Here is a 26,511-nt window from a genome sequence, read left to right as displayed (position 1 = left end):
TCTCCCAGGCCCCTCCATCGGACTCTTGGCTCCTGGCTCTCTCAGGGTACAAAGCCAAGCCTCCAGGGAATTCTTTGCACCTTCCCATGGGGCTGGAGCCAGGAGTGAGTTTCAGGGCCACTGGCTATAGTGACAGGGAGACTTTAGGGGTCAGTGTACACTGGTGAAACCCTTCTGTTAGGAGGTTCAATTGGCTATGGAGAATGGATGCTCCTAAAGGGACTTTGCAGGGGTTAAAGAACCCTCTGTGTGAAGAGCAGGGATGGGGAAGGAGGAGAGATGGAGAAATCTAGCCAGATTTCTCCCAGTCCCTCCCACCTCTTTCTGGGCTGGCCTCCTCAGGCTTTATCCTCCTTTCCCTTGGCCTCTATATCTCCCTTTGAAACTTCCTAGCCCAGAAAGCATGTTATTCTCACATCTGCAAGTCTCCTTTTACATAGACTAGGCTTTCTGTTGATTCCAAAGGTGCTTTTAAAATGCCCGAGAAATCAGAATTTTAGAAATGGTCAAGTTCTATCTTCAGGATGGAATGCTGAAGACAAGAGGTAAAGTGGCTTTGCCCAAGATTGTACACGCTGCTAACTCCTGTTCCATGATACCAGGATAGAGGTTGTCCTCAAAATTCAGGACCCAGGACTTGTCTTCCAGGCATGGTGGCTGGGATTACCCACTGTGTTTGACTTTCATTGGTCTTTGATCTCAAAATTCTTTTCTGGCTGTGGTCCTGGAGCTCAACTCACAATCAAACCCCTGGCGTAGCAGTAGCCATAGCAGGAGCTGGGCGATTCTCACAGACACCCAGAACCAAGTCAGAGCTCCACCCGAGGGAGGGGCTGTGGGAGGTGCTGCCCACCTGTCTGCCTAGCCGGTCTTGCAGCTCTGTCTTCTCGGAGAGAGCCGCTCCATCAGAGAGTGGCTGTGTGTTGCATCCAGCGGGTCAAGGCTGAGGATGAGAAGACTCGTGGGGACCCAGAAGACCATGTCCTGCCTGAATGCCCGGCCTGAAGGCCTGAAGGCCCTGCCCTAACAGAACCTCAGAGGCATCCTGGTAAGAAAACTGCTGGCCCCTCTAGTACTTAGAGGGAGGAGAGGGAAGGAAATTAAGTCACAAAGACTGCTGGGATTGAGAGGAGAGCACTGGATCTAGAATTCGCTGATCACCTACTCTGTATCAGGTCTCGCCACTGTCTGAAGAACTATTGATTACTCTCCCATTTTATAGTGGAGGGAAACTAAACCCCAGGGAGAAGTAAAACAATCTCAGAGTCAGGGGCAGAGTCAAGATTAGAGCTCCTCCTGTCTAACCCTAGAGCCCAAGATGCTCCTTCCTCTCTGTACTGCCAACTGGGCCCACACTGCACAACCTCACCTGTTGTGATTTTCTTAAGGCAGTTCCCATGGCAATAATGCCTTTTCTCACCTCCACCTAATTTAGGCTTGACTGCTGCTTTCCAACAAATGATCTGTCTATGCCAAAGTGAGAGAAGTCAGGGGAACTCTACCTGTGTGGGAAGGAGGCTAGAGCATGACATGTTTAGGGTTTACTGTCTACGTGATGGAGATTCTGGGAATGGGAGCAGCAGAAATGTGCACATACTGGAATCACTTCTGCTTCTCAGAGCCAGTCCAGAAAAAGCTGCCTTTTGCCATGTAGGTGCCCCTGAAGTCCTATGTCCGACCCTGTCATTCCTGAGGTGGTGGCAAAATGAGTGTACTCGAAAGGACACAACAATCATCTCACACCCTGGGTGGCAGCACAGGGCATCAGAGGAGTTTGAGCTTTGGGCCCTCATGGTCATAGTGGGATCATTGAAGTCCGCATAGAAGACGCCAAAGGGAGAGGAGAATGATTTCTGCTCCCGTTTCTCAGATAGGAAAGCCCAGACTCTGAAAGGTTAAATGACTCAGATGTGTCAACCCAAAAAGCTCAAGCTTTTCTGTTAGTAGAGGAGGATCTAGCCTTCAGAGTAGTTCATAGGCTGCCCTTACTCAGGAGCCTCTAGAGACCTTCTGAGTAGGTCTGGTGGGAATGGGGAGCTGCTTCTGTAATCTCCAGGTCCCCTGTAGCTGTGGGGACAACCCTCAGGGCACTGTCCTCTAGTGGTTCAGTGCATGGCTCTATGAATGCCATTCCCAGTGTCCGTATCAGCACTGGTGGCAGGAAACTTCTTTCAGGCAGGCAGGCAGGCAGACACACAAATCATCACTTGATAGTTGGCTCCTCTGCCATGTGTGGTGAAGGCATCAGCACAGTTGCCATGTGGAACATAGTGTGGATGCAGCACTCTATTTCAGAGGTGGGTTTGGTGTAAGAAGGACCAGAGTCAAGTGGAATCTGATTCACTTTGGTAGCTGGGGCCCTCTTCCTAGATGCAGTGCAAAGAAAAGGGGCCTGGAAGACTTGGATTCAAATCATGGCACTTAATTGCTATGTGGCCTTGGCTAAATCCCTTCACCAATCTGAGACTCTGGAAATTAACACCTACTAGACCCAATGGTCATGAGAATTAAATGTGATTAAGCACCAAGCACAGGACCTAGGAGGCATCTAGGGGGGAGGTTTCTTCTCTTTTCTTCCTTAATAAAACAAGACAGGTTCAGCAACCTCACCACAGCAAACAGGGTCACATGGGGTCATATGTTCAGGTCTGGTGTGGGCAAAGCTTTTCAGACACAAGATTCCTTGAAGCAGATTCGGAGGCCTTGGGCCCTAACATAGGGCTGGGCACAGGGAAACATGATTCAATAGGAGTCTTGGAGCTGAAGCTAGGTTGTTCTCCAACTTGCCTGATAAAATTCAATTTCCCATAGGAGGAGGAAGAATTTAGGAACATCCCAAAATAAGAATGAAGCTGATTCAGAACAGACTAGGAAGAAGTCACAGAAGGCCATGGGCTCGAGGGGAAAGACAGAGTATTGGTGAGCAAGCCTCCCTATCTTTGCCCAGCGTCTGGAGGGCCCCACCTTCTCTTGTTCACCTGGCAAATGCAAACACATTCTTCAGGAATCTGATGATATTCTCCAGGACCCCTGTCCTGGCACTGTCCCACCCTCCCCCAATGGAGATGACCACTTGCTTCCTTTGCACACCATATATCCCTTTGCTTCAGTTCCTGTTATAGGACAGTTACAGGGAACAGTGTCATTTCACTGCTTACACTCTCTCTCTCACTAGACAGGAACTCTGGTGATGCCTCACATCTGTCTGATTCCCAGAAGGAGTTTGTTAAGCCTTTGGAAAATTGAAAGAAGGGATGGAGGGTATGGGAGCCAGTCCATAGACCCTATTAAACTTGATGCTGGGGACAGGGGAATGAACGGAGACTGGGAGGATGAACTAAAGGAAGAAGGTTTGAATATGATCATTGGTGGATTTATAATGTTGATTTATCAAAAGATGAGAAGGAAAGGGCTGAGATGGAGAAATATGACAGAGTGCAGAGTTCCAGGAGCTTACATATGTGCAAAGATGTTCACTACTGATTTTGTAACAGTAAAAAATGTGGAAATAAGTTAGTACCATACACAGGACATAGGTTATATAAATATTGGTATATTAATCTTATGAAATACCTTGAGCCATTAGAGAGAATGAAACATATCTTAGGAATTGGAAAGATGGCATTGGAAAAGAACATGTGTCATGGTGCCATGGTTAGAAGTGATGGGGTGAGCTTGCCTGGGTTCAGGTCTGTCCCTCACTGGCTAGACAACCTTGGGGCTGTTTCTTAGCCTCTTCAAGCCTCAGTTTTTTCATTTGTAAAATGAGGAGAATGGAAGTAATTACCTTGATGAGTTGTTGTAAGGGTTTCTGAGGTTCTTAGAGTACAAGCATGCATTAAGTATTTAATAAATGTATGCCATCATTATTAAGCAAAAAAGTAAATGTCAAAAAATGCATACTATCACCCCAATTTTACTTTTTAATTTTTTTCTTCATGCAGATAAACACGTATATAAATATACAATAATATATGCATAGGATCAACAACTGTTAAGAGACAAATGATTGTCTCTGAGGTATGAGACTAGAGAGAAGTGAGGGAGAGGCACTATTTTTACAGACTTTATTTTTTAAGGAAATTTTGGGCTTGCAGCAAAATGGAGTCCCCCACCCCACCCTATGCACAGCTTTTCCCACTATCACATCCCCCTCCAGAGTAGTATGTTTGTTAAACTAATGAACCTCCATCGACACATCATTGGGACTTACACTGTTAAATATACATTTCTAACTTGTTTTCATTTCTACAATGAGCATATATTTGTTTTCTAAGTAAAATTTTATTAGTTGATTAATGGCTAAATCACACCCTAAGTCCCAGAATGGCTAGACTCTTGAAAGTGGCCTGGTTCACAGAGACTGCTACAGAGGAAGGGATCCACCCTGGGACTGCCTGCCTAGGCACATGGCCTGAGGCGCACCCAAGAACCCCTACTCTGCTGTCACCAGCATAACAGGTCACAGGCTCACCTGCCTGGCTGCTGGCTACTCTCTCAGAGGAACATCTGACACTAGATCCCAAGCCTGAAAAGGCCAGGCCCCTGGGCCATGTCTTTCCTGACAGTCCTCACGCATACACGATGCTCACCCAACCAGCTGAACGGCTTCAGAGCATCCAGGGAGCAGGTCTGGGAGGTTGGGAGAACAGCCAATATCATGGGTGCGAGGCTGCCAGCCCTGGACTCAAAGTCTCCTCTGACATTCACTAGCACAGTGACCTTTCTGTGAGCTTCTGTTTCCTCATCACAATATGGGATTACCCTGCCCACTTCACAAAGGCACATGACAATAGAGTGAGAAGATCCGTGGGAAAGGATCTACTGTATTCCTTGGCACATGGAAAGTTCTTGGGAAGTTTGTTTGTTTATTATTGGGAAGTTTTCATTTCCTGTCTACATGACCTACTTAACAGTCCTGGGACTTTGTACAGATAATTCTTCTTGAGCACCTTCTTGCCACCATCCTGCAAAGAAGCTGTCACTTGCTAATCTCATTTAACCCTCTCCATGACACAATGATGTCATTAGCATTATCCCTCTTTGCCTGTGAGAGAACTTAGTTCTGAAAGATTCAGTAACTTTTTCCAGGTGTAGACTCACATCTTTCCCATTCTTGGCTTTTCTTTCACATCCCCAGCTAAGAAGGAACACACTGCCCTGGCCTGGCTTCTGAGAATGGTGGCTCCAAGGCCTCTGTCTCAAGAGGCAAGACTGGCACTCTCAGGAATTTGGCCTGAGGATAAATGGCATTGTCTGGATGAGTACATAGTTGGGGTGTCCTTGCTGGCATAGTCAGGATAAGGACAGGGAAAGGACAATTGGGGCCCTTCAAATATGCAGCCCGGGATGAACTGGCTGCATTTCTGGTGCTAGCGAGCCACTCTCTGAACAGGTGTCAGCCTTTATCTGGGTTGGATTTAAAATGTGATTCTTCAAAATGAAGCCATTCCTGGATGGCATGCAGGGAATAGGTGCTATAACTAAATGGTTGAAAGAGAATGCTCCCCATGCATTCTGAGAAAATGCTGATGACCCACAGGATGGAGCTGGGCTTAAGGAGGTGAGCCCTTTGGGTCACCTCTCCCACCTTGTTTCCCCAGGTGATTCCTACTTTGGTCTCTCTCTGCGTGAGTGCCTCATCAACATGAAATATAGTCTCTACTTGACCTTCATGTGTCTGAGTCTCTTCACTCCAAGGTGAGTTTGCTGCCTCACAATGACCTGGGTCTGAATTGTTTTTGCATATGTGCTCAAAATAGGAAGAGTGGCAGGTCCTCCTACTTTCCAACTGCAAGACAAAGCCTAGTCCATTCATCTCCCTGATATACCCAGACAACACAATTTCCTGCCATGTATTTTATTTGGAGAATGCAAGCTTCCAAAATGGTCATAGATGGATGAAACCCTTGTGTTTTTTTCTAAAGACACTTGAAGGGTTTCTCAAATTACCTCAACATTCTGATGTATGGCAAATGGGTAATAAAATGGAGCAGGATAGGGACATGTTAACTCAGCAGCTTAAAATTAGAGATTTCTCTCTGGGCAAGTCACGGCTGGTACATGGGCACAACACTTATACATGCAAACAGAGCTCAAGTTTATGTGTATACGTGCTTATTCACACATAAATAAGCACGTGCACCAACATCCATTTTCTGTTCCAGGATATGTGTCCAGGGGAATCAGTTCAACATCGAGACCAGCAGAAGTGACAAGCTCTCCCTGCCTGGCTTTGAGAATCTCACAGCAGGATATAACAAATTTCTCAGGCCAAATTTTGGCGGTAGGTCATCCTTTTTGTCCAGGACATCGATCCCAAAGGACAAGAGCAGAGGCAATATGCAGAGGAGGGTTTCAGGAGATTCTAGTTGACTCCATTTTCTGGTCTGCAACCTGTTAAGGATTAGCAATGATGAATGAGGGCAGCCAGTGATTTTCACACTACTTTGGAGAACGTGCTTAGCCTCTCAACCTGCAGGATAAAGAAATCCTCTTCCCCACTGAAGAGGTTAGCAGAGTCTCTAACAACCTCTCACATACTATCTTTCTTCTGTCCCCATTTCTGTCATTATTTAAGGAACCTGCCAGGACCACACCACCTAGCCTTCCAGCTTTCAGCCTGGTCACTCAAGGCTAATCCCCAACTGGATGACCTGCCTGGGTCTTTGGCCTGCTCAATATACCTGCCTATGTCCCAGCCTCCTCAGCATAGAGTCCAGAGCCCTTTGCTACACCAGGCTTTCCCAGCCCAGCCTCTATCTGCCTGCCAGTCTTGCCTGCCCCAACCCCTCCCCCTCTCTGCCCCGCTATGAGTGTACCCCAAAGGCTCCCTGACCTCCTTGGCTTCCCCTGGTCTCCGTGCCTTTGCTAAGACTGTTTACCTGCTGGGACCGACTTCTTGCAACTTGACACCCTGGCAAAATGCCGATTTTTCATGCTTCACATCAAAGGCTCCCTCCTCTGAGAAGCCAGCCCCGTCCTGCAGGCCCCCATCTTTCATACTTTGTTTTGAACATACTTCCAAATCATAGCCATTACCTGGCAATACTACCATTGCCACTAGCTTCACATCTGTCTCAGCTTTAGGCTGCAGCCCCTTGAGGGAGTCTTGCTTTATTTACCTCACTAACCCCAGCAGCAGCTCAGCACTTGGCATATAGTGTGTTGTAAATTGGTATTTGCTAGCAGACTGAAGCAAGGAGGGAGGGCATGAGACCAATCACACACCTCGTCATTGGGTCTCCATCTCTCTGTTTATAAAATGGAGATTAGCCAAAGTGGTTGCTAACATATCCTTACCTAGAGCAGGAAGTGGTAGAAAGAGACTCGGAGTTGAACAAACCTCCATCTGGCTCCTGGCTCTACTGCTTGCCAAGCACCTTAGCTTTCTAAGCCCCCTTTCTGTAAAATGGGGATATATCTTCCACCTCACAGAGGGGGCTGATTGAGAGGAAGTGTGTGAACACGAAGCATGGTGCCTGCCACATTCATCAGGGTGCAGTCTATTCTAATCCCCTTTCCTTCCTGCTCCTCCCTTCACATGATAAAATTCTCTGGTCAAATCTAGGATTTGTGGGTTAGTCCAGGTCCTCTGAGGAGCAGACACCAAAAGGCAATTATCCATGCAAGAAATTTATTGGGGCAGTATCTACGACAGAACATGGGTGGGAAGAGAGAAAAGCTGACTGTGGGGGGAAGGAGAGAGGGATAGCAGGAAGGCTGAGTAGAGATGTCTTAGACTATGGTGCTGGTGCAGTTCTACACGTGTTTAGAGAGGCCCCCAGGGAGTCCTTGAGCCCAAGTTCCCATCAGAGGAGTCTCCCATCTCCATGCCTTCCACTAACAGTGTGCTTAGTATCCCCGCCACACTCTGTCACTGGTGGGGTGCAGCCTGAGGAAAGCATGGCCTAAGAGCAAGTGTGGTAAAAGATTTCAGAGCACAGCATCTGGGCCAATTACACCCACTCAGTTGGAGATCAGAGAGACCATTTTCATGGCCACACAATAAAGATTTAAGGTCCTTAAGTTAACAAACCTAGGCTTCAAGCTCTCCTGGTCTTCCCAGGCCCGGCTGAACACTACTGATAAGCATATGAGTCCATATACCCTGGTCAGGTCCAATTTCTCTGCTTCCCAAGCCCTAAACATTTAGGCCAGGATATTGCCTTTCTTGTTGCCTGCTCACAGGTCTACAAGAGGCAAGGTTCTGAGGCAAAGTTCCCATTCTGAACCTGGGGTGGACCCAAGGAGTGTGAGGCCCTGATCCACATGGGCTGAAAAGGGGGCAAGGAGTTCTTTGTCAAAAAGATGGGAAGGCACAAACCCCAACACCTTGGCAATCTGTCTCCTAAAGGAACCTACATTTATGTGGCAGCCTGGAGTTCTGTGCAGGGGAGATGTTTTCCGTAATGTCTGTCCACCTGGGTTCTAGGTCCCTGAGGTCCTTAAGAGACAAGTCCTCTATACGATTTTTCAGGGAATGAGGTAGACAGAGCACAGGTTTGTAAGCAGGCCCTCGGAACACTGTCCAGGAACTAGCTTTGACCTCTTTCCTAGGAGGAAGCTGCCCTCTGGTGGCACAGTTCACTTTTATAACTCAAGGGGAAGAAAGAAAGTTCTGGTCCATAAAGAAGCCAACAGAAGCATGGCCCGCCTGAACTAGCCAGAAACAAACAAACAGAAAGCGCAGTGGGATGGAACTTTCTTGTGTATTCTGTTTTTCATATTCCTCAGGGAGAGCATATAACACTGACCCACTGCTCACTGTGCTCCAGGCACTTAAAAATAGATCCTATAATCTTCCCAACCCAATCCTCAATAGTAGGCACTAGTAGCTCTCACACACAGGTGCAAAACTATAGCACAAAAAGCTTAAGCAGTTTGCTCAAGGTCACCCAGATGTGAAGCGGTAGGCACGGGATTCAAACACTGTGACTCCAAGCTCCTTTTCTTAATTTCTGCCTTTTAGCACCATGCTCCTTCAGCACCTTCCAGGGTCTGTCCTCAAAGATCCCCCATTTTTCCACCAAGTATTAACACCAAGTACTAGCTGAATTAATTTCAATTGCATTCGTTCTAAAACTCCATTTCCAGATTCCTGCCTGTATTTTATGCCTGGGTTTCCTTCTGTTAATGATTAGGTTGCTTTGTCTGATTCCTACCAGTTAGATGATTTTAAACTTCCTTTTGAGTTCCACCTCACCTCATCCTGGTTAATGCATTGTCACAGTCCCCTGAGGCACCCTACTTATTTATTGCAAGTGGAAGCTATTGCAGCTATTAACCTGGTGAGTAAATTTGTTCCTCTTCCAGAATTAGCTAGGATCATGGAGCTGATGGGGAAGGCAAATGCCATTTATTGAGCCTCTATTATTATGTGACAGACACAGTCCTGGGACTTTGTACAGATAATTCTTCTTGAGCACCTTCTTGCCACCATCCTGCAAAGAAGCTGTCACTTGCTAATCTCATTTAACCCTCTCCATGACACAATGATGTTATTAGCATTATGTGAGAGAACTTAGTTCTGAAAGATTCAGTAACTTTTTCCAGGTGTAGACTCACATCTTTCCCATTCTTGGCTTTTCTTTCATATCCCCAGCTAAGAAGGAACACACTGCCCTGGCCTGGCTTCTGAGAATGGTGGCTCCAAGGCCTCTGTCTCAGGAGGCAAGACTGGCACTCTCAGGAATTTGGCCTGAGGCCAAATATCTGTGATCCCCCAGATGACAGGGGGAAGGTTCTGGAATTCTAAATAGTTTAGGCTATCTGGGGAGTAAAGGAAGAGGAGGAAAGTGTCAGGAGGTGAGCAAGAGCTCAACCATGAGCAGTCTTGAATGCCATCTTGTGGTAAATTTACTTAGTTGAGGGGAGAAAAAAAAAGATATCTGTGCACAAATTCCCAAATCTCTTACTATATTTCTAAATGATTTGTCCCTTGCCCCTTGCAAGCACCATTGGAAAAATCCTCCAAGTAAGAAGTAGCAAATACCACTACATCCTTTAAAATATGCTCATGAGCATGGTGTGGTCTCTTTTACCCATTAAGCTATTTATATATTTGTGCATTTCTTATACAAAAATTTTTCATACTTTTTTTTCTCATTCCACACAATGGTTCCTCCTGACAAGGGAGGACAGAAATTTACCTTTTACTTTATGTACTTCTAGAGTGGTTTAAATTTTCCAATAGGTCAGTGTTACTTTCATATTTTCTAATTTTTAAAACACTGTGCTAATGTAGAATGTTTTTGTTTCTAAGTCCTTCTGGTTTTTTCTTAGGAGAACCAGTTCAGATAGCACTGACTATGGACATTGCAAGTATTTCTAGTATTTCAGAGAGTAACATGGTAAGTGTGGCCCTTTCCTCTTTACCTGAGGAGTCCTTCTTGTGTTTTATGGGGATATACTTTCTAGCTACTCAAAAACAGAATAGGGACTCACAGCCCCCTTGTACTTGAAATGACAGAAACTGGAGACCTATCCCAAAACTCAAGACAGTGGAAGATTCTTGTAAAACAGATCTTCTGAGTATCAGGAAGAAAGTGGATTCAAGGGCCAGGAAGGAAAAGATGAGGGAATGGGGCGGGTGCATTTGATGAGGAATAAAAACTGGGTAATGAATGAAAGCACAGTGGAGAAGCCTGAATATCAAGTGGACCCTCCCAGGGTGGAAGCTAAGCTAAGCTGATGAAAACTGGCAATCACATAAGTGCTTTCCACCATTCTCTCACTTAAGAGAACCCATTAAAGACAAAGTGACACTAAAGGCAGGTTGCCAAGGGGGCCTGCTGTGCATTCTGGGTAAATCCTGGACAACCTAAGCACTTAGCTCACCCAAAACTTCAACCACTCGGAGGGGCCTTTGGGTTAGAAGGCAAGCAAGTTAAGGTCCTGAACATGCTCCTCTGGGGCTCCCTTTTGGCAGTGAGAGTTCTGGTGGAGAATAAATAAGGTGCTTTGGTCTCATTGCTACACGCCCCTCCCCCAAGAATAAGACTTTATTCACCAATGTCTATTATAGTATGTACTCCTGACCTAAGTGCAGGTGGGGAGTAAGACATCACCCCTTTCCTTCCATTTTCAGTCTTTCTCCCCTTCCCCCCATCCATTTCCACTGCCCTTCTTCCCCCTCAGGACTACACAGCCACCATATACCTCAGACAACGCTGGACGGACCAGCGGCTGGTGTTCGAAGGCAACAAGAGCTTTACTCTGGATGCACGCCTCGTGGAGTTCCTCTGGGTGCCGGATACATACATCGTGGAGTCCAAGAAGTCCTTCCTCCATGAAGTCACTGTGGGAAACAGGCTCATCCGTCTCTTCTCCAATGGCACAGTCCTGTATGCTCTCAGGTGATTGGGTACCTGCCACCTCAGGATGGGAGGGGAAATGGCTAGAAGAAAGGGTCGTTCTGACCAGCCCTCAGATAAGGCTGAGGTCCCCCCTTCTCATGCTCCTGCCTTTCTAGACTCTTGTCCTTGTGATAGAAGGGCCCTCCCTCAGCTTAGTTTGGCTCAACTAGCAGCTACTGAATGCCTGCTCTGTACCAGGCCCTGCAGCAGACACTGAAAATACAGAGCTGAATGAGACACTGTCCTGAAGCAGATGGATAAGCCAAGGAAGACCAGAATCCCAGGGGCCTGAGGTAGGGAGGAAGTTAGAGGTTTGGGGGTGATGCTAGAGTATGCTTTCATGGAACTTTGAGCGGAGTCTTACTGAGTAAAAAAAAAAAAAAAAAAAGTTAGCAAGGGAATAAGAGAAATAGCAAGGGAGATAGAGAGGTAGGTCCACGTAAGGGATTTTCTTTTCATGAGCCTCAGTGGAGTTAGAGTTGTCCCAGAATGCATCTCTACTTGCCTGAATCATTTTTCTACACAGAAGCCAAGTGCAGTGCCTCAAAACCTCTGCCCTCTGTAGCCATGAGCTCCCCTCTGTCCCTTTCCCAAATCCCTGAGGCCAAAAGTTACTTCCACCCAGTTGTTCATCAACTGGCTGGTTGGCCAGAATAGGAAAGGTACTCCCAAGGTGCCGCAAGAGGCAGCCCACAGGCAGAGGCTCATCACTGCCTATGCAAGGGATGTGCAAGGACTGAGCAAACCTTATGCTCCCAGTCCTTGGGGAGAAGGCCAGGAACCAATACTCGTGGGACTTATCTTAGATCCCAAGTAAGAGGCTGACATGAAACAAAGACTGAGCTATCCAATAAACTGAATTTTTGAATTGTTCATCTGGCATTCTTCAGCTACACTGAATTTTGCAAAAACCAGCCAAAACCCCAACCCTTCCTTCAAGAAACCAACCTACACCTCTCCCTTGCTTTCAACTCCAATCAACATTAATGTCTCCCTTCCTGTGTGTGAACATGTGTGTGTGTGTGTATGTGTCTGTCTATATTACGCACATGACACAGTCTATCCTGTCCAAGGATTATTGATAATGGTTAACTGCCTGGCTCTAGAATCAGACACTTTTGGGGGCAAGTCCCTATTCTTTCCCTGCTCTGTGACCTTAGGGAAATTGCTAGACTCTTTGAACCTTGGTTTCCTCAGCAGCAAAAGGAGAATAGAATTTCCTACCTCATAAAGCTATTGTAAAAATTCAAAGGGATAATGCATGTGAAGCACTTTGCCCTGGGACTGGCTTGGGGTAAATAATAGCTGTTGTCATTCTCTCTCTCCCTTAAATAAGTGTAGCTTCCTCAAGATAGGCACCATGCATGCATCCTTTCATTTTCCCCAAGAACCTAGCACACTGCTTAATAAATAAGGGTGTTTGATAAAAATATGTGACGCTGAAAAAAAGGAAGATAAAGGTTGCCAATTGAAATCTCCACTGTGATGGCTTTACTGATGTTTAATTGAATGTCTCTGGGTGTTGATCCCCCAAGAGCCACAGTGCCTAGGACCTTCCAACATCCTTTACTTCCTCTGAGAATCCTGATCCCCTCCAGGAGACAGGGTCCCTGAGAACTGCTCAGCCAGGAGACCTGGGATCCAGCCCCAGCTCTGCAACTAAGGGCTGTGTGAGCTAAGGCACCCCCTGAGTCTGTTGTCAAATGGAGATAGTGGTGACAGTGTTCTCTGTTCTAGCTCCTCATAGGTTTGTCATGAAGATTAAATTCTAAAACTGGATGCAAAAGCATCTCAAGCCAATAAGTGATTCTCTTCTGTGATATTGCTGCAAGTTTGCCTCTTCATTGCCAACATTCTAGCTTCCTCCATTCTGTACTCCAGCTTTTACCACATCTCAAAGGTGTTACTTAGCACAGAAAACCTCAGGAATGTTTTGAGTGTAGGCTGCAAGTCACACATTCACTGTAAGTCAAGGTGAAAGTCCTCCTGGAGTGGCCCTTAAAAGGGAATGTATACTTTCCCTCATAACACTCCTTTTGAACCCATTTTTCATTTCTTAGAATCACAACGACTGTTGCGTGTAATATGGACCTGTCTAAATACCCCATGGACACACAGACATGCAAGTTGCAACTGGAAAGCTGTGAGTATATATCCTGCAGGCCCCTGAGATGATTTCCCTGGGTGACTTACATCAGTGTATTCATGAAGAGAGACCTATATAGAGCAGCCTTTTTTTCCTTGGTCCTGATTCCAATTGATTCAGGCCTTCTGAGCGTTTGTCCAGAGAGACTTAGAGACCTCTCGAGGACAAATCTTCCAACATTACATCATTTGGGGAGGACCATTGTGAATGAGCACTAAATATTTCTACCTAAGAATAGATAGAACGGTGAAGGAAGTGGGAGTCGATAGGACCAGGAGTGGGACTCAGAATCTGAGAAGGCACAGAAGCCAGAAAGAACACAGCAGAGGTTAAAAATGGTAAATAGCAATCATTGACATTCATTGCACTACTGCTTCCAACTTTGAAAAGCAGTTGTTAGGTTTATGTATAGCCTAACACATCATTGTGGGCATCTAAACTGCAGTCTGAGGACTTATGATGAAGAATGAGCATTTTTTCTAACTTGATATGTATCAGATGGCATTGCTGAGTAATCTCCATTGTTCTGAAGTGCCCACCAAACTTGGGAAAGTGGTTCCTGTGACAGGTGTCCTGGGGAAACAATGCTTCAGATAGGAGTCATTAAGGCATCAAGGGATGGCCTGTGTGAAGAGGAAAAAACCATAGTCAAGCACTGGAGATCAGTCGACACTTCTGACATGAGGACACAAGTGGTCAACATCCAAGATGCACAAGCATTATGAGGCAGCATTTTTCAGGGGTAGACATTTAATTAAAGACTCAGGCAGATTAATTACTCTATTGATTAAATGCATGCAAACCCTCCTTCAAGCAATACAGCTATTTGGGGCAGAATAAAACTTGAAGTTATCAAAAACAGAACTCATTTTCAGCCCCACATGGAAAAAGTAATTGCCCTCCATGTGTGGCTCTGCTCATCTCAAATCCCAGGAGCGAGATTCTCCTGGAAACTTCAGCACTTGGCTTGTACGAATACCATCCCCAGTGAGCAGAGGAAGCTTTCACTGAGTGTTTATTAGCAGTTATTTGGGTACAGAAACCTCACCAAGGGTTTTTTTTTCCTGAACACCATCCCTAGGAAAGAATTGCTAGCATCCCACAAGAGCAGTGATAATGTAATGATTACGAGCATTTAATAGTTGTAAAAGTAAAGTGTCCAAGTAGAAGCTTGTACATTCACTTGTTTAGATTTTTTTTTTTAATTTCTTTGGGATCCTAGACCTATTTGGACAGCTAGATTGAACAGTAGATTTTAGGGTGCTTCTGAGAGAAAGCCCATAGAAAATTTTTACCTGGAAGTCCCCTAAGAGCTCATGACTACTTCTCGGCCCTATGGAGGGAAGATAGCCACTGTTAAACAGTGCATACCGCAAGACTTAAAATATTAGGCCCAACACTGAGCCTCATCTCCCAGTAGCCTGAGGAAATGAAGGCAATACAGTCCAATGTTTAAGACCACAGGTTCTGGGATCACTGTGTTTCCCTGTCACTAGCTGCAGTTTTGGGTGACTAGCACTAGCCTCTCCAGACCCCACTTTCCTCATCAGTGAAGGAGGAAAAGTAATAGTCTCTGACTCAGAGTTATTTTTTAACAGCTTTACTGAGGTAAAATGTACGTACCTTAAAATTCAGCCCTTTCAAGTATATAATTCAAAGATTTTTAGTAAACCTGCCAGGTAGTACAACATTGCCACATTTCATCATTAGAACTTTTTCCACCAGGGCACCTGGGTGGCTCACTGTTTGAGCCTCTGCCTTCGGCTCAAGGCATGATCCCAGGATCCTGGGATCGAGTCCCACATCAGGCTCCCCACAGGGAGCCTACTTCTCCCTCTGCCTATGTCTCTGCCTCTCTCTGTGTCTCTCATGAATAAATAAAATCTTAAAAAAAAAAAAAGAATTTTTCCACCAATCAAAAAGATCCCTTGTGCCCATTTACAGTGTCTCCTGTTCCCACCACCAGCCCACAGGCAACTACTAATCCACTCTCTATGAATTTGCTTTCTTTGGATATTTTATTGGAACAATAATCAATACAACATGTAGTCTTTTGTATCTGGCTTCCTTTACTTAGCATGTTTTTGAGGCTCATACATGTTAGAGCATGTATCAGCACTTTGTTCCTTTTTATTCCTTTACTCTTCATTATTCCATATGAAAGAGTACAAGTAGTACAAATCCCTTTGGCTTGTTTCCACCCTGTAGTTACTAAGAATAATGCAACTGTGTACAAGTTTTTTGTGGACCTGATTTGACTTCTCTTGGGCAGATACTTAGGAGTGGAATGCTGGATCAAATGGTAAATTTATGTTTCAGTTTTCAAAAAGTTGCCAAACTGTTTTCCAAAGTGGTTGCACCATTTGACATTTGCACTGGCGATGTCCCATCTTCTCCACATTCTCATCATTGATTATTGTGTCTTTTTCATCACAGCCACTCTAATGGGTGTGAAGTGGTAGCTTACTGTGATTTTGCCGTGCTTATCCCTAAGATGCCCTTAATGATGTCAGGTGTCTTTTCATGTGCTCATTGAACACTTATCTATTTTCTCAAAGAGATATTTTGAGGATTAAATGAGATGACAATATTATAAAGCACTTAGAAATGTAATTGCTCACTAAGTGATAGCCATTATTATCACCATTATCACCCATGGGCTTTGGGTTTAGACTTTCCAGATGTATAATCCTGACTTTGTTTTTAACTTGCCTTGCTATCTGAGTAAGTTATGTAATCTCTCTGAATCTGAGAATTTTCATGTTTCAAATGGGTGAAACATTACAGTTCCTCCATTCTAAGCCACAGCATCTATTGAATAAAATTTTAGGGAAAAAAGTAAGCTCTACTTTATATGTATGTATGTATGTATGTATCAACTCTAAGATCCATCCCAATTTCAAAAACTATAAAGAAAAAAATTTTTAGTGAAGAAATATAGAAATGGCTGTCTTGCAAGTTTATGAGAACATTAGAGATGTAGTGTATAAAAGACTTACCATAAATGTTTCATAAAAGGTAGCTATTATTATTATTATGAACTATATTAGTAAAACCACTTTGAGATTTATCAAATGCTTATGTTAACAGACATCAATAAAGGGGCTAGCTGCAGGTTTTTGTTTTGCATTTAAGTCAATATGGAAATTTGAACAGGCCGATGGTAAAGTCGCTGAAAACACCGTTAGAACTGCTAGTCTGTCCTGAAAGGCACTATGGAGCATAGAGCTATGTATGCCCACAGATATGAGTTCAATAAATACCATTTAAATAATGAGGGCAGCTACTTCTAGAGGCCTGTAACCTATCAAGTCTATGTAATGCTTAGCAAAGAACTGATTTTTGATTGATGGCAAACAGCCCTAGCAGGTCATCCTATTCTGAGGAGACACTGCAGTGCCCATGAGAAATCATGCCAAGTTTTGCATGGCATCATCCTTGGACTTAGCACCATCAAGACAGAGACCCTGCTGCCCTTATATTGGAGTAATTTCTGGACCAGTTGAATCTGCTACCTTCTTGCACTGACCAAGGCACTGTTTTCCTTGCCAGGGGGCTATGATGGAAATGATGTGGAGTTCAGCTGGCTGAGAGGGAATGACTCTGTGCGTGGGCTGGAAAACCTGCGGCTTGCTCAGTACACCATACAACGGTATTTCACCTTGGTCACCAGATCGCAACAGGAAACAGGTGACTTGTGAGACGCATTGCTCAAAAGCAAAGTAACTAGGTTGCATTCTGAGTCAGAATTAGCATCTCTTCTCCACTTTATCTCTTTGGGGCCCAGAAACCCCTCCACAGTGTGGTAGGGCAGGAGGATTTGGGCCTTGCACTATTATCTGCTTCACATTCAATACTGAAATGACCCCCAAAGGGCTCGCAGTCTAATGAAGTAGACATCAAGGAAACCAGCAGGTATAATGTTGCAGGAATACTATGACAGAGAAAAGCATAAGAAAGGGATCATAGGTGGGGGTATCAGGACCCCTATACATCCCATTCTATACAACAGTAATTTCTTTCATTCAAACTATAGTGACAGTTCATGGTTAACTAGGTTTTGGTGAATAACAGATAACTTAATGTGAATATATCTAAATTAAACATCTCATAGTGAAAGCACTCTGCCATGTGAGGAGACATGATTTCCTATCAATTATTTACCCTATCAGGAAATTATACACGACTGGTCTTGCAATTTGAGCTTCGGAGGAATGTCCTGTATTTCATTCTGGAAACCTATGTTCCTTCTACTTTCCTGGTGGTGTTATCCTGGGTTTCGTTTTGGATTTCCCTTGATTCAGTTCCTGCAAGAACCTGTATTGGTAAGCAGCTCCAACAGGAGATTTCTTTTTTTTTTTTTTTCAACAGGAGATTTCTAATAACTAGAGTTACAGGTCTTTTTTTGTTTCTTTTTACCTTCTACCAGTTTTTTTTTTTTTTTTACTAATATTCAGAGGGCAGTTCCAGGAGTTGGTTTCTTGAGAAATCTTTTGCAGGGAGAGAGAGACAGAGACAGAGACCGAGAGAGATGTAGTGCCTTTTTAAACATATTTTACAATTATAAGAGAGAATTGTGATTGGATGGTCTATTGCCAATTATTTTGTATATTGAGCACCTCCCTCCAATGGGAAGACAGAAGGTGAAACATTTAGAAAACCATATCACTCATATTCATTCAAAATGGACAAATCGATCCTGTTCTAGAAGATCACAGATTTTTCAAAACGAAAAAGTCCCATTTCTGAGTTCTATCCCCTTTGCCAGCTCCTGAATGGTGAGTCTGCCAGGTAAGGGTGAAAGGTGCACTAGCCACAGATGTGAGAACATTGCCTACTTGTTTTCCAGGAGTGACCACTGTATTATCAATGACAACATTGATGATTGGGTCCCGCACCTCTCTTCCCAATACCAACTGTTTCATAAAGGCCATTGATGTGTACCTGGGGATCTGCTTTAGCTTCGTGTTTGGGGCCCTATTGGAATATGCAGTTGCCCACTACAGCTCCTTACAGCAGATGGCAGCCAAAGATAGGGTAAGAATTTTGAGGGCCCTATATATAATTCATCACTTGCCATGTGCTGGTCTGTAGAGATGACCCAGACTGGTTCCTGTCCCCCAGGGATTCACTTTGCTCCAGCGACTCTCATCCTTGTTTAGGTGAGGGCATCTGGAAGTCATGGAACCTTTTGAAAAAGACTGCTCTTCTCATCAAGTACAATGGGTTATTAACATGTTTAATTTGCTAGCAGAAAATAACTGTTGCCTGTATGCCACATGAAATCACAACCACAGGAACAAGTATCCATGAAAAACCCAGTATCAAACCAAATGTGATCAGCTGCTTACAAGTTTCAGATTAATATGTATTTACTATTTAATTCTTTTGTTGCACTCTTATTTTCTTAAATTATACAAATAACAGTTTGGTGGAAAATGTATGGAAAAAAATAAATTGCAGCAAATTTCTCAATTAGCATATCTTTCTGCTAAGATAATGGGAAAGACTGCCATTATCTGAGTTAGCAGTGAAACACTGTGGTCCAGCTCTCAGAATAATAATAATCATTATTATCAATTAAACATTTATATGCACCAGACTTAATCACAAGCCTTTTGCAAATATCATTTAAAATACTCATAACAACCCAGTAAGGCTATCTCCATTTTTATAGTTGTGGAATCTGAGGTACAAGAAGGGTAAGTGACTTATCCCACGGGATGTAGGTAAAGAGGTAGAGCTAGGATTTGAACCTAAATCTGCTTAGCTCCAAAACCTGACCCTTATCTGCTATTCTCACTTACAGTGGGCAATGGCCATGTTCCTAACTATTGTCCTCTACAGGCCCATGAAACCCTTGGATTCTTTGGAAGCCCAGTTTGATAAACACTGGTATACCAAAGCTCATGCTAACAAGCAAGAAACTGATAGGGATCAGCACAGAAGAGATGCCCATCTTTAGCAAAGTGCCAGGACCACACAGGGTCTAATGGTGAGGAAATTAATCAGAATAGCCCAGAGACCCAGTTGCCCATTCCTTTGCATTTAACTAACGTGAACAATGTTTCATACAGTCATATTCCCCAGTACCAAACGCAAATAATCCTATCTGCTAGCCAAAGAAGAATATGAATTTCATTTATTTTACTCCTTTATAGGCTTCCTTAAGAGGACAATGGTTAATTACAAAAAAAAAAAAAAATCTGGATTTAGTAGACTGGCAAAAAAGGATTGGAGAACTACTAAAATCCTTCACCAAGTCACTAGAAAGCCCTTATTTTACTTTGTGTATAATAATAGCTTCACTACAGAGTACTTGCTATGTGCTAAACATCTTCTTTAGTTCACCCAACAGTTTATTAGATGGCTACCACTGTTATCCCAAATTTACTATTGAGGAATCTGCCACTCAAAGAAGTGAGATAGCTCACCTAAGCCCTCATAGCTAGTAAGTAGCCTGGCCAAGGATCCAACTTTGCTCTCTCTGACTTCACTACACTTCCTACGTGCCGTGCCATTCTAGGCATGTTGGAAAATGACACCTCCCTGGAATTGTAGGGAGCGTCACTATTTCTGTTTGTGTGGCAGAGACTTTTAGACACTGCAGATTCCTATTATCTCTCATAATCAATTAATCTCTCCTCACTAGAATGGAATTCATCAAACACCTACTAAATGCTTTCCACAATTTATACCATTTAATCTTACACAATTTATACCCTCTCATGAGGTAGGCATTAATATCATCACCATTTTGCAGGCAAAGAAACTAAGTTTTAAAGGAATTAAAGGTGACTAAAATTTCACAATAGCAAGAGGCAGAATGGAATTCAAACCCAGGCCAGCTAACTTCAAAGCCTGAGCATTTAGCAAACAGCTCTGCATATCAATAGTAGGCAATGGTTATTCTTCACAGTATACAAGCTGTTGACCCAGGGATAGATGCCCATAAGCAGGATAACATGACTGCCAAGTCTGGCTCACTGGCCAGATTCTGAGGCATTCCATGCCACTTTCTATTAAACCTAATTATTCAATACTTAGGCTTCTAAGTACATAAATACCTACTTATTTATTTTGCTTAGTCAAGTCCTTCAAGTTAACTGTGTTCTCTATGACCTAGGGGACGTCAAAAGAAGTGGAAGAAGTCAATATTACTAACATCATCAACAGTTCCATCTCTAGCTTTAAGCGGAAAATCAGCTTTGCCAGCATTGAAATTTCTGGTGATAATGTCGACTATAGTGACTTGACAATGAAAACCAGTGACAAGTTCAAGCTTGTTTTCCGAGATAAGATGGGCAGGATTGTTGATTATTTCACAATTCAAAACCCCAGTAATGTTGATCGATATTCCAAATTACTTTTTCCTTTAATTTTTATGCTAGCCAATGTATTTTACTGGGCATACTACATGTATTTTTGATAGTACATTGAATTGTTGCATGTCATGGTTCTTTGACAGAACAAGGTAATGGTGTAAATGGTATTCTAAGCCAAGTGTGTGCACTAATAGTGCTACAAGTGACTAAAATAACATTTGAGCATTTCTTCTCAAAGAATATTCCCCCAACCATTATTTAAGCTGCGTAGAAGTCCCAGCATTACAGAGTCTTGTAGTAGAAACATCAACTCATTCCTTTTTATCTTTACCAAAGACGTCCCCATGGAGCCTAAGATTACAAACCTACTCAGGGTTGCCTATTTGCTCAGTGGCTCCCTGGTCTGCATTTACCTCATATAAAAAATGAGAAGGAAACTATTATATGTATTGAGTAACCCTCAAGTGTCAGTGGTTGTTTCTAAATTAATCATACATGCTATTTACTAAATCTCTACAGTGCTTATAAAATGCATTGTTACCTATTTAGGGAGTAACATTTTCTAGTTTTTGTTTTTGATTAAAATAAAATGTGGGCCTAAGTCAATTCACTGGAAGTCACTGCACTAACTCAATACTAAGATGAGTTTTTATTACAGTATTTGATACCACAGCAGAATTGTCCCCAAATTCCAATAAGTTCTGCCATTGAAAAATCAAATGTAAATGAAGGAAACATTAATGGATCAATAATCTCAAACATAAATTTGTTTCAAAGATATGATGCATTTCCCTATATCTGAACTGAAAGGGCTCTGGAGCTTTATTCCCCCATTTATATGTCTTATCATTTTACTATTATATGTACACCAGTCCTCAATAATGCGAAAGCCCATTCCCCCTACCAGGGACGGAATTGGAAGATTTTTCTAAAAACTTAGTCTAAGGCGTCTTACTTTGAACTGTTGCCATCAATACTTGAAGAACTGAGTCCGTTTCTATCTGCTTCTCTGACACTGAGCACCACTTTCTCAGCAGCAGATCTCCTGCATCTTTCCAAGAGGAGCTCTTATTGTTATGCTCTAGTGACCAGGAATGATGCTTATTAGATCATGAAGTACATTACCCAGAAACAAGTAGCTTAGAACAAGTAAGCTTGGCCTTGCTCAGAACCCTGATCCTTCCAGCTGGATTACTTTGACTTTCTTATCCTGCATGAGTAGGAGAATGTTGGCCCTGAGTCCTGAACTTTCTAAGTAACAATGGGACTTGTTCCAGAACTTAAATGCAGGCTGCTGATGAGTTACCTTTTTCAAGTCCAGCCATTCTCACCCTAACACAAGAAACACATTATGTGCATCCTTGCTCTTTGGTCAAGCTCAGCCAACAGCATTGTAAGTGGAGATTTGCCAGCATGTCATGATAAAGACTTCAGTTCAGTCTCAATCTCCATAAAAGGAATCTTGCCATCTTTAATTCTTTAGCTTCCTTTTCTAATAATTGTATGGCTATATCTTTTCTTTCAGAAGCAAACTATGGGTTCTCTTTTCTACAGCCCTCTGTACCATAGACTCTCATTCTTTTTCTCTTTTTGATAATTCTCACAATTCAGTGTGTATGAGTGTAATCACTTGAGCTTTCAACAAAATGTTTCTAATGGGATGAGGGAATTAAAAGTGGTGGAATGTGGTTGTATGGTTCAATCATATTTGTGATTTTTTTCAAGTTTTGAAATATCTGCTCTAAAACCCTGTTTAAGCATTACGTATTTTTTAGAAAGCTGTAAAGGTGTGAAACTGTGAAATAAACATACCATATTAGCTACCCACCAAATCAAGTGGTCATCTGTAGAATGACTAGTGTAAGATTTCATTTGGAAAAGGTATACATCATAGTGCGGACTCAATGGGCTCACAGTCTTACATCTTCATGTTCCCCCCACTAGAGACAGTACACATTTTCATTCAAACACACACACCTACTATTTCCTGCCAAGGAAGATAAGCACTGAGGCACAATCTCTTTCTTTGAGATCACGGCACCACAACACTTGCCTTGCAGTTAAACAACTGGGCCTGCTGCTATTGAAAGATCAAATTCCCTGAAAATGTCACAGATTCCCTTCTAAGCCTTCTTCATTGTTTGGAATTAACTTCTGTTTTTATTTAATGATATTTTTAAAGTTTGAGAATATACTTTGGGGAAAATTCTTGCATTTTGTATCACTCTGACATTTATGTAGGCTACAACATCAGAGTTCTCAGTAAAAACTCCTAAAATTTTAGATCTGTTCCATGTATCCAACCTACCCAGATTGGTCCTAGAACTCACTTCATTCAAAATATTTCTTGGGTGAAAATTCAAAGACTAACCTCACCAAATTTCCAAAGACATGAAACTATGTAGATTTAAGAATATTCTAAGTCATAGAAATATGATTTTTGATTCCTTTGATGTTGAGAATATCAATATTCTCAATATATGAAATCACATATATGTATATTATATTAAATAATATTCATTAAATATATATATTAAACATTCAATAACAAATTACAGAGGGTTAATTTCCAATGAAAGATAGGGACAAATGGAGAAATGAGCATAGCAGAGAGGAGCTAGAGATTACAATAGACCATAAGTTGAAAACAAACACAGAGGGGTACCATTAGGAGAAAAAGTATAGTAGGGGCTTTCAGTGCCAGGAACATTTAGGGACAATCTGAAATTAGGGACAGTTAGTCAGCCAGGATTGAAATGTGGTCCTTCCTCGATGCCATACATTACTATTACACATACAGAGCATTCTTCTCAGCTTCTGGCCCATAGTTAATTTTGATTAGTCCATAATACATTCACTACCAAAGATCCTTGCTTCTTAATATACATTTTTAAAGTAGAGTCATATTAGACAGGGAATTATACCCCAATATATATGGTCAATGTATTTTATGCATTACACCAATGACTTTATTTTTTTTTTACACCAATGACTTTAAAGGAGAGAACATTTCATCACTTGTTTCATGTTTTTTGAATAATTAAATATGCAATATAATTTTCAATAGATTTTGTAGAGAATTTAGATGTATGTCAGATTGACATATATTTGAGTTGAAAAATATTGAGTCCAATTTTGGTCATCATACCTTTAAAAAGGATGTAGAGAAAGGGAAGAGTCAAAGAAAAATGGTAGAAGTGATTAAAATCATGAAAAACAGGTCTAAGGGGGAGGAGCTTTTGCACCTTGAAAAGCAATGCTGCATAATGACTGTCATTATTAGGTTCACAAAAGGCTTTGTATAAAGTACATGCTGTTCTAATCACCTGAATAAGTGAGCTGAATAAAAAGTAAATAGAAATGAACTTAAAAGAAAGTGTAATTGTCTAGAAAGAAGAAAATGTGCAAGTTAAATAACGAAATGCACTTGAGTAATGAAATGCTCAGATAAACTTCTAGTCTCCATCTGGTAGTTTCCCGTGAGAATAAACAATCATCTCTCTCCTCTGATTTTGCCATCAACAGGTCTGAAAGCAGACGACTCTATTCTAGCAGGCAATCTTGGGAGATTGCAGATTCAGGGAGATGCCGCTAGCCGGAGAAAATTAAAGTGTCATACTACGTATTGCTAACAAAGAACGTATGACTAAGAATATTCCCAGGTGACCCACAAGTATTCCTGGTGGCCCACGAGGCTGAGTTCCAAAATTATAATTTCTCTTTGGGGAATTGGCGGGGGGGGGGGGGTGTCATATGACTCACAGCTTTCAGTGACTTGGATATGAAAAAGGCTTTTTGATTATCCAATCTCATTATTTATAATTGTGTCTTTCCAAAAATTAAAGAAACAATCCTATTTGGAAAAGTAGAAAGGAGGGATGCTTGGGTGGCTCAGTGGTTGAGCGCCTGCCTTCATTCAGCTCAGGGCATGATCCTGGAGTCCCAGGATTGAGTCCCACATTGGGCTCCCTGCACGGAGCCTGCTCCTCCCTCTGCCTGTGCTCTCTGCCTCACTCTGTGTCTCTCATGAATAAATAAATAAAATCTTTTTTTAAAAAAAGTAGAAAGGGGAGCAGAACATAAAAAGTGAGTAGCTAGCTTCATGTTAATCCAATGTCTCTGTGATCTCTTTTTCTCTAAATCAGACTAGAGCCAAGGGCCAAGTGGACTTGGAGAGTCAGGAGCTCCATACCCTGCATTTATGGCCTGCTTCAAATTTTATTAAAATACTCAAGGAATAGGATTTCATATTTCATCACCTGAATCTCCATTTTCATCTGGAAGTTTTTCCTCCTACCCAATACTGAAACTTGGCTAACACACTATGTAGAAAAAGGTTAACATACCAGAGTTGAGACTGTTATCTTTAAAAAGGTCTGTTTGCAAGGTTAGTTGGTCCTTAGTTGGCATGTGGGAATTTGGATTTGGGAAGAATTCCCATTATTCCCCAATAGGTGATAGTGGCTCACTGTAGCTAAACTGTATCAGACATGTGATTTATGCTGAACACCTGCTTCCCTTCTGGGAGTGTGGAATTTTGGATCGTGCTAAGCAGAAGTTGCCAATTTTTGCCCAGCGAAAATCTTGGACACTGAGTATCTCTAATGAGCTTCTTGGTAGAGAACATTCCATATATTTGCCGCAATTCCATACCAGAGGAATTGGGCACATCCTGGGTGACTACATGGGGAGAAATCTCCTGGAAGCTTATGCCTGCTTTCCCCCAGACTTTGTCCCATGCTCTTTTCCCCTTTGTTTTTTTTTTTTTTTTAAATTTTTATTTATTTATGATAGTCACAGAGAGAGAGAGAGAGAGAGGCAGAGACATAGGCAGAGGGAGAAGCAGGCTCCATGCACCGGGAGCCTGATGTGGGATTCGATCCCAGGTCTCCAGGATCGCGCCCTGGGCCAAAGGCAGGCGCTAAACCGCTGCGCCACCCAGGGATCCCTCTTTTCCCCTTTGTTGATTGTAACATATCCCAGCTGTGGATAGGACTATGTGCTGAGACCCATGCGTCCTTTAAGAAAATCAGTGAATCCATTGGTGGTCTTGGGGGACCCCTGACACACATTTTGGAACCCACCCAAGCATAAGATTGACCAGTGGAGCCTTTACAGACAACAGATTTCAGAATAACCTCAGACCTACTGACTCAAGATCTGTGTTTTTCAAAGCTCTCCAGATGTTTTTGATATGAAGTCAGATGGGAAAAGAGATGCCAAATGCCTTGGTAGAAAAGACAACAGCAGCATGAAAGCTATATTTTCTAGGAAAAAAATAATAATAATACAGTATGTCTGTCACATAGAAGGAAAGAATCCAATTCAATATGATGATTGAGTATGAATAATGTACACAGCAGCCAGAAAGCAAAATTTTTCCATTTTTTCGATGAATCTTCTATGTTAGTGCCAAAAAAGGAACAGGACATCTCCTATTTCTAATACGGCCACAACATGACCAAAAGACACCCAATGATTAACATGTGGTTGAAGGTGGATAGGGATGCAGCAGTTGTTCATTGCAACTCCCAGTTTCTGAGACAGTAAACCTTAACATTCATGCAAATGAACTAAAAATCTTCATAGGAAAGCAAAAAGTTAGACTACATGCAACCGAAGACTCTGGCTTCTGCAGTGGTAAGCAGGGCAGCTGGTCTGAATGACACCTCATAAGCAGCTC

General features: G+C 42.7%; 1 protein-coding gene across 3 annotated transcripts; it reads left to right on the top strand.

The window, feature by feature from the left end:
* The first annotated feature begins 660 nt into the window (after positions 1–660).
* On the top strand, positions 661–22,533 carry GABRP (gamma-aminobutyric acid type A receptor subunit pi). 3 transcript variants are annotated; one of them, XM_077895562.1, is made up of 11 exons: positions 666–1,048; positions 2,812–2,919; positions 5,604–5,700; positions 6,168–6,286; positions 10,285–10,352; positions 11,140–11,357; positions 13,418–13,500; positions 17,056–17,193; positions 17,676–17,828; positions 18,353–18,540; positions 20,630–22,533. In XM_077895562.1, exons 2-11 carry the CDS (start codon positions 2,847–2,849, stop codon positions 20,930–20,932), a joined length of 1,440 nt encoding a protein of 479 aa, XP_077751688.1. In that variant the 5' UTR covers positions 666–1,048; positions 2,812–2,846; the 3' UTR covers positions 20,933–22,533. The 3 variants fall into 3 exon arrangements, with proteins under 3 accessions (XP_077751690.1, XP_077751688.1, XP_077751689.1); XM_077895564.1 differs by lacking the exon at positions 18,353–18,540 and having other exon boundaries at positions 661–1,048; positions 20,630–20,803; XM_077895563.1 differs by lacking the exon at positions 2,812–2,919 and having other exon boundaries at positions 668–1,048.
* Positions 22,534–26,511: the final 3,978 nt, after the last annotated feature.

Source organism: Canis aureus, chromosome 4 (assembly GCF_053574225.1).
Source record: "Canis aureus isolate CA01 chromosome 4, VMU_Caureus_v.1.0, whole genome shotgun sequence".
Classification (NCBI taxonomy): Eukaryota; Metazoa; Chordata; class Mammalia; order Carnivora; family Canidae; genus Canis; species Canis aureus.
The sequence above is the reverse complement of the archived record's forward strand: the minus strand, read 5'-3'. Positions and strand labels throughout refer to the sequence as shown.

What these genes read in the sequence shown, in the direction of transcription:
- GABRP (XM_077895562.1), top strand. Translation starts at nt 2,847, where the DNA reads ATGAAGCTGATTCAGAACAGACTAGGAAGAAGTCACAGAAGGCCATGG. An exon ending in TCCTGCAAGAACCTGTATTG is followed by an intron (nt 17,829 to 18,352) that starts GTAAGCAGCTCC and finishes CTTGTTTTCCAG; the next exon opens with GAGTGACCACTGTATTATCA. An exon ending in AGATGGCAGCCAAAGATAGG is followed by an intron (nt 18,541 to 20,629) that starts GTAAGAATTTTG and finishes TCTATGACCTAG; the next exon opens with GGGACGTCAAAAGAAGTGGA.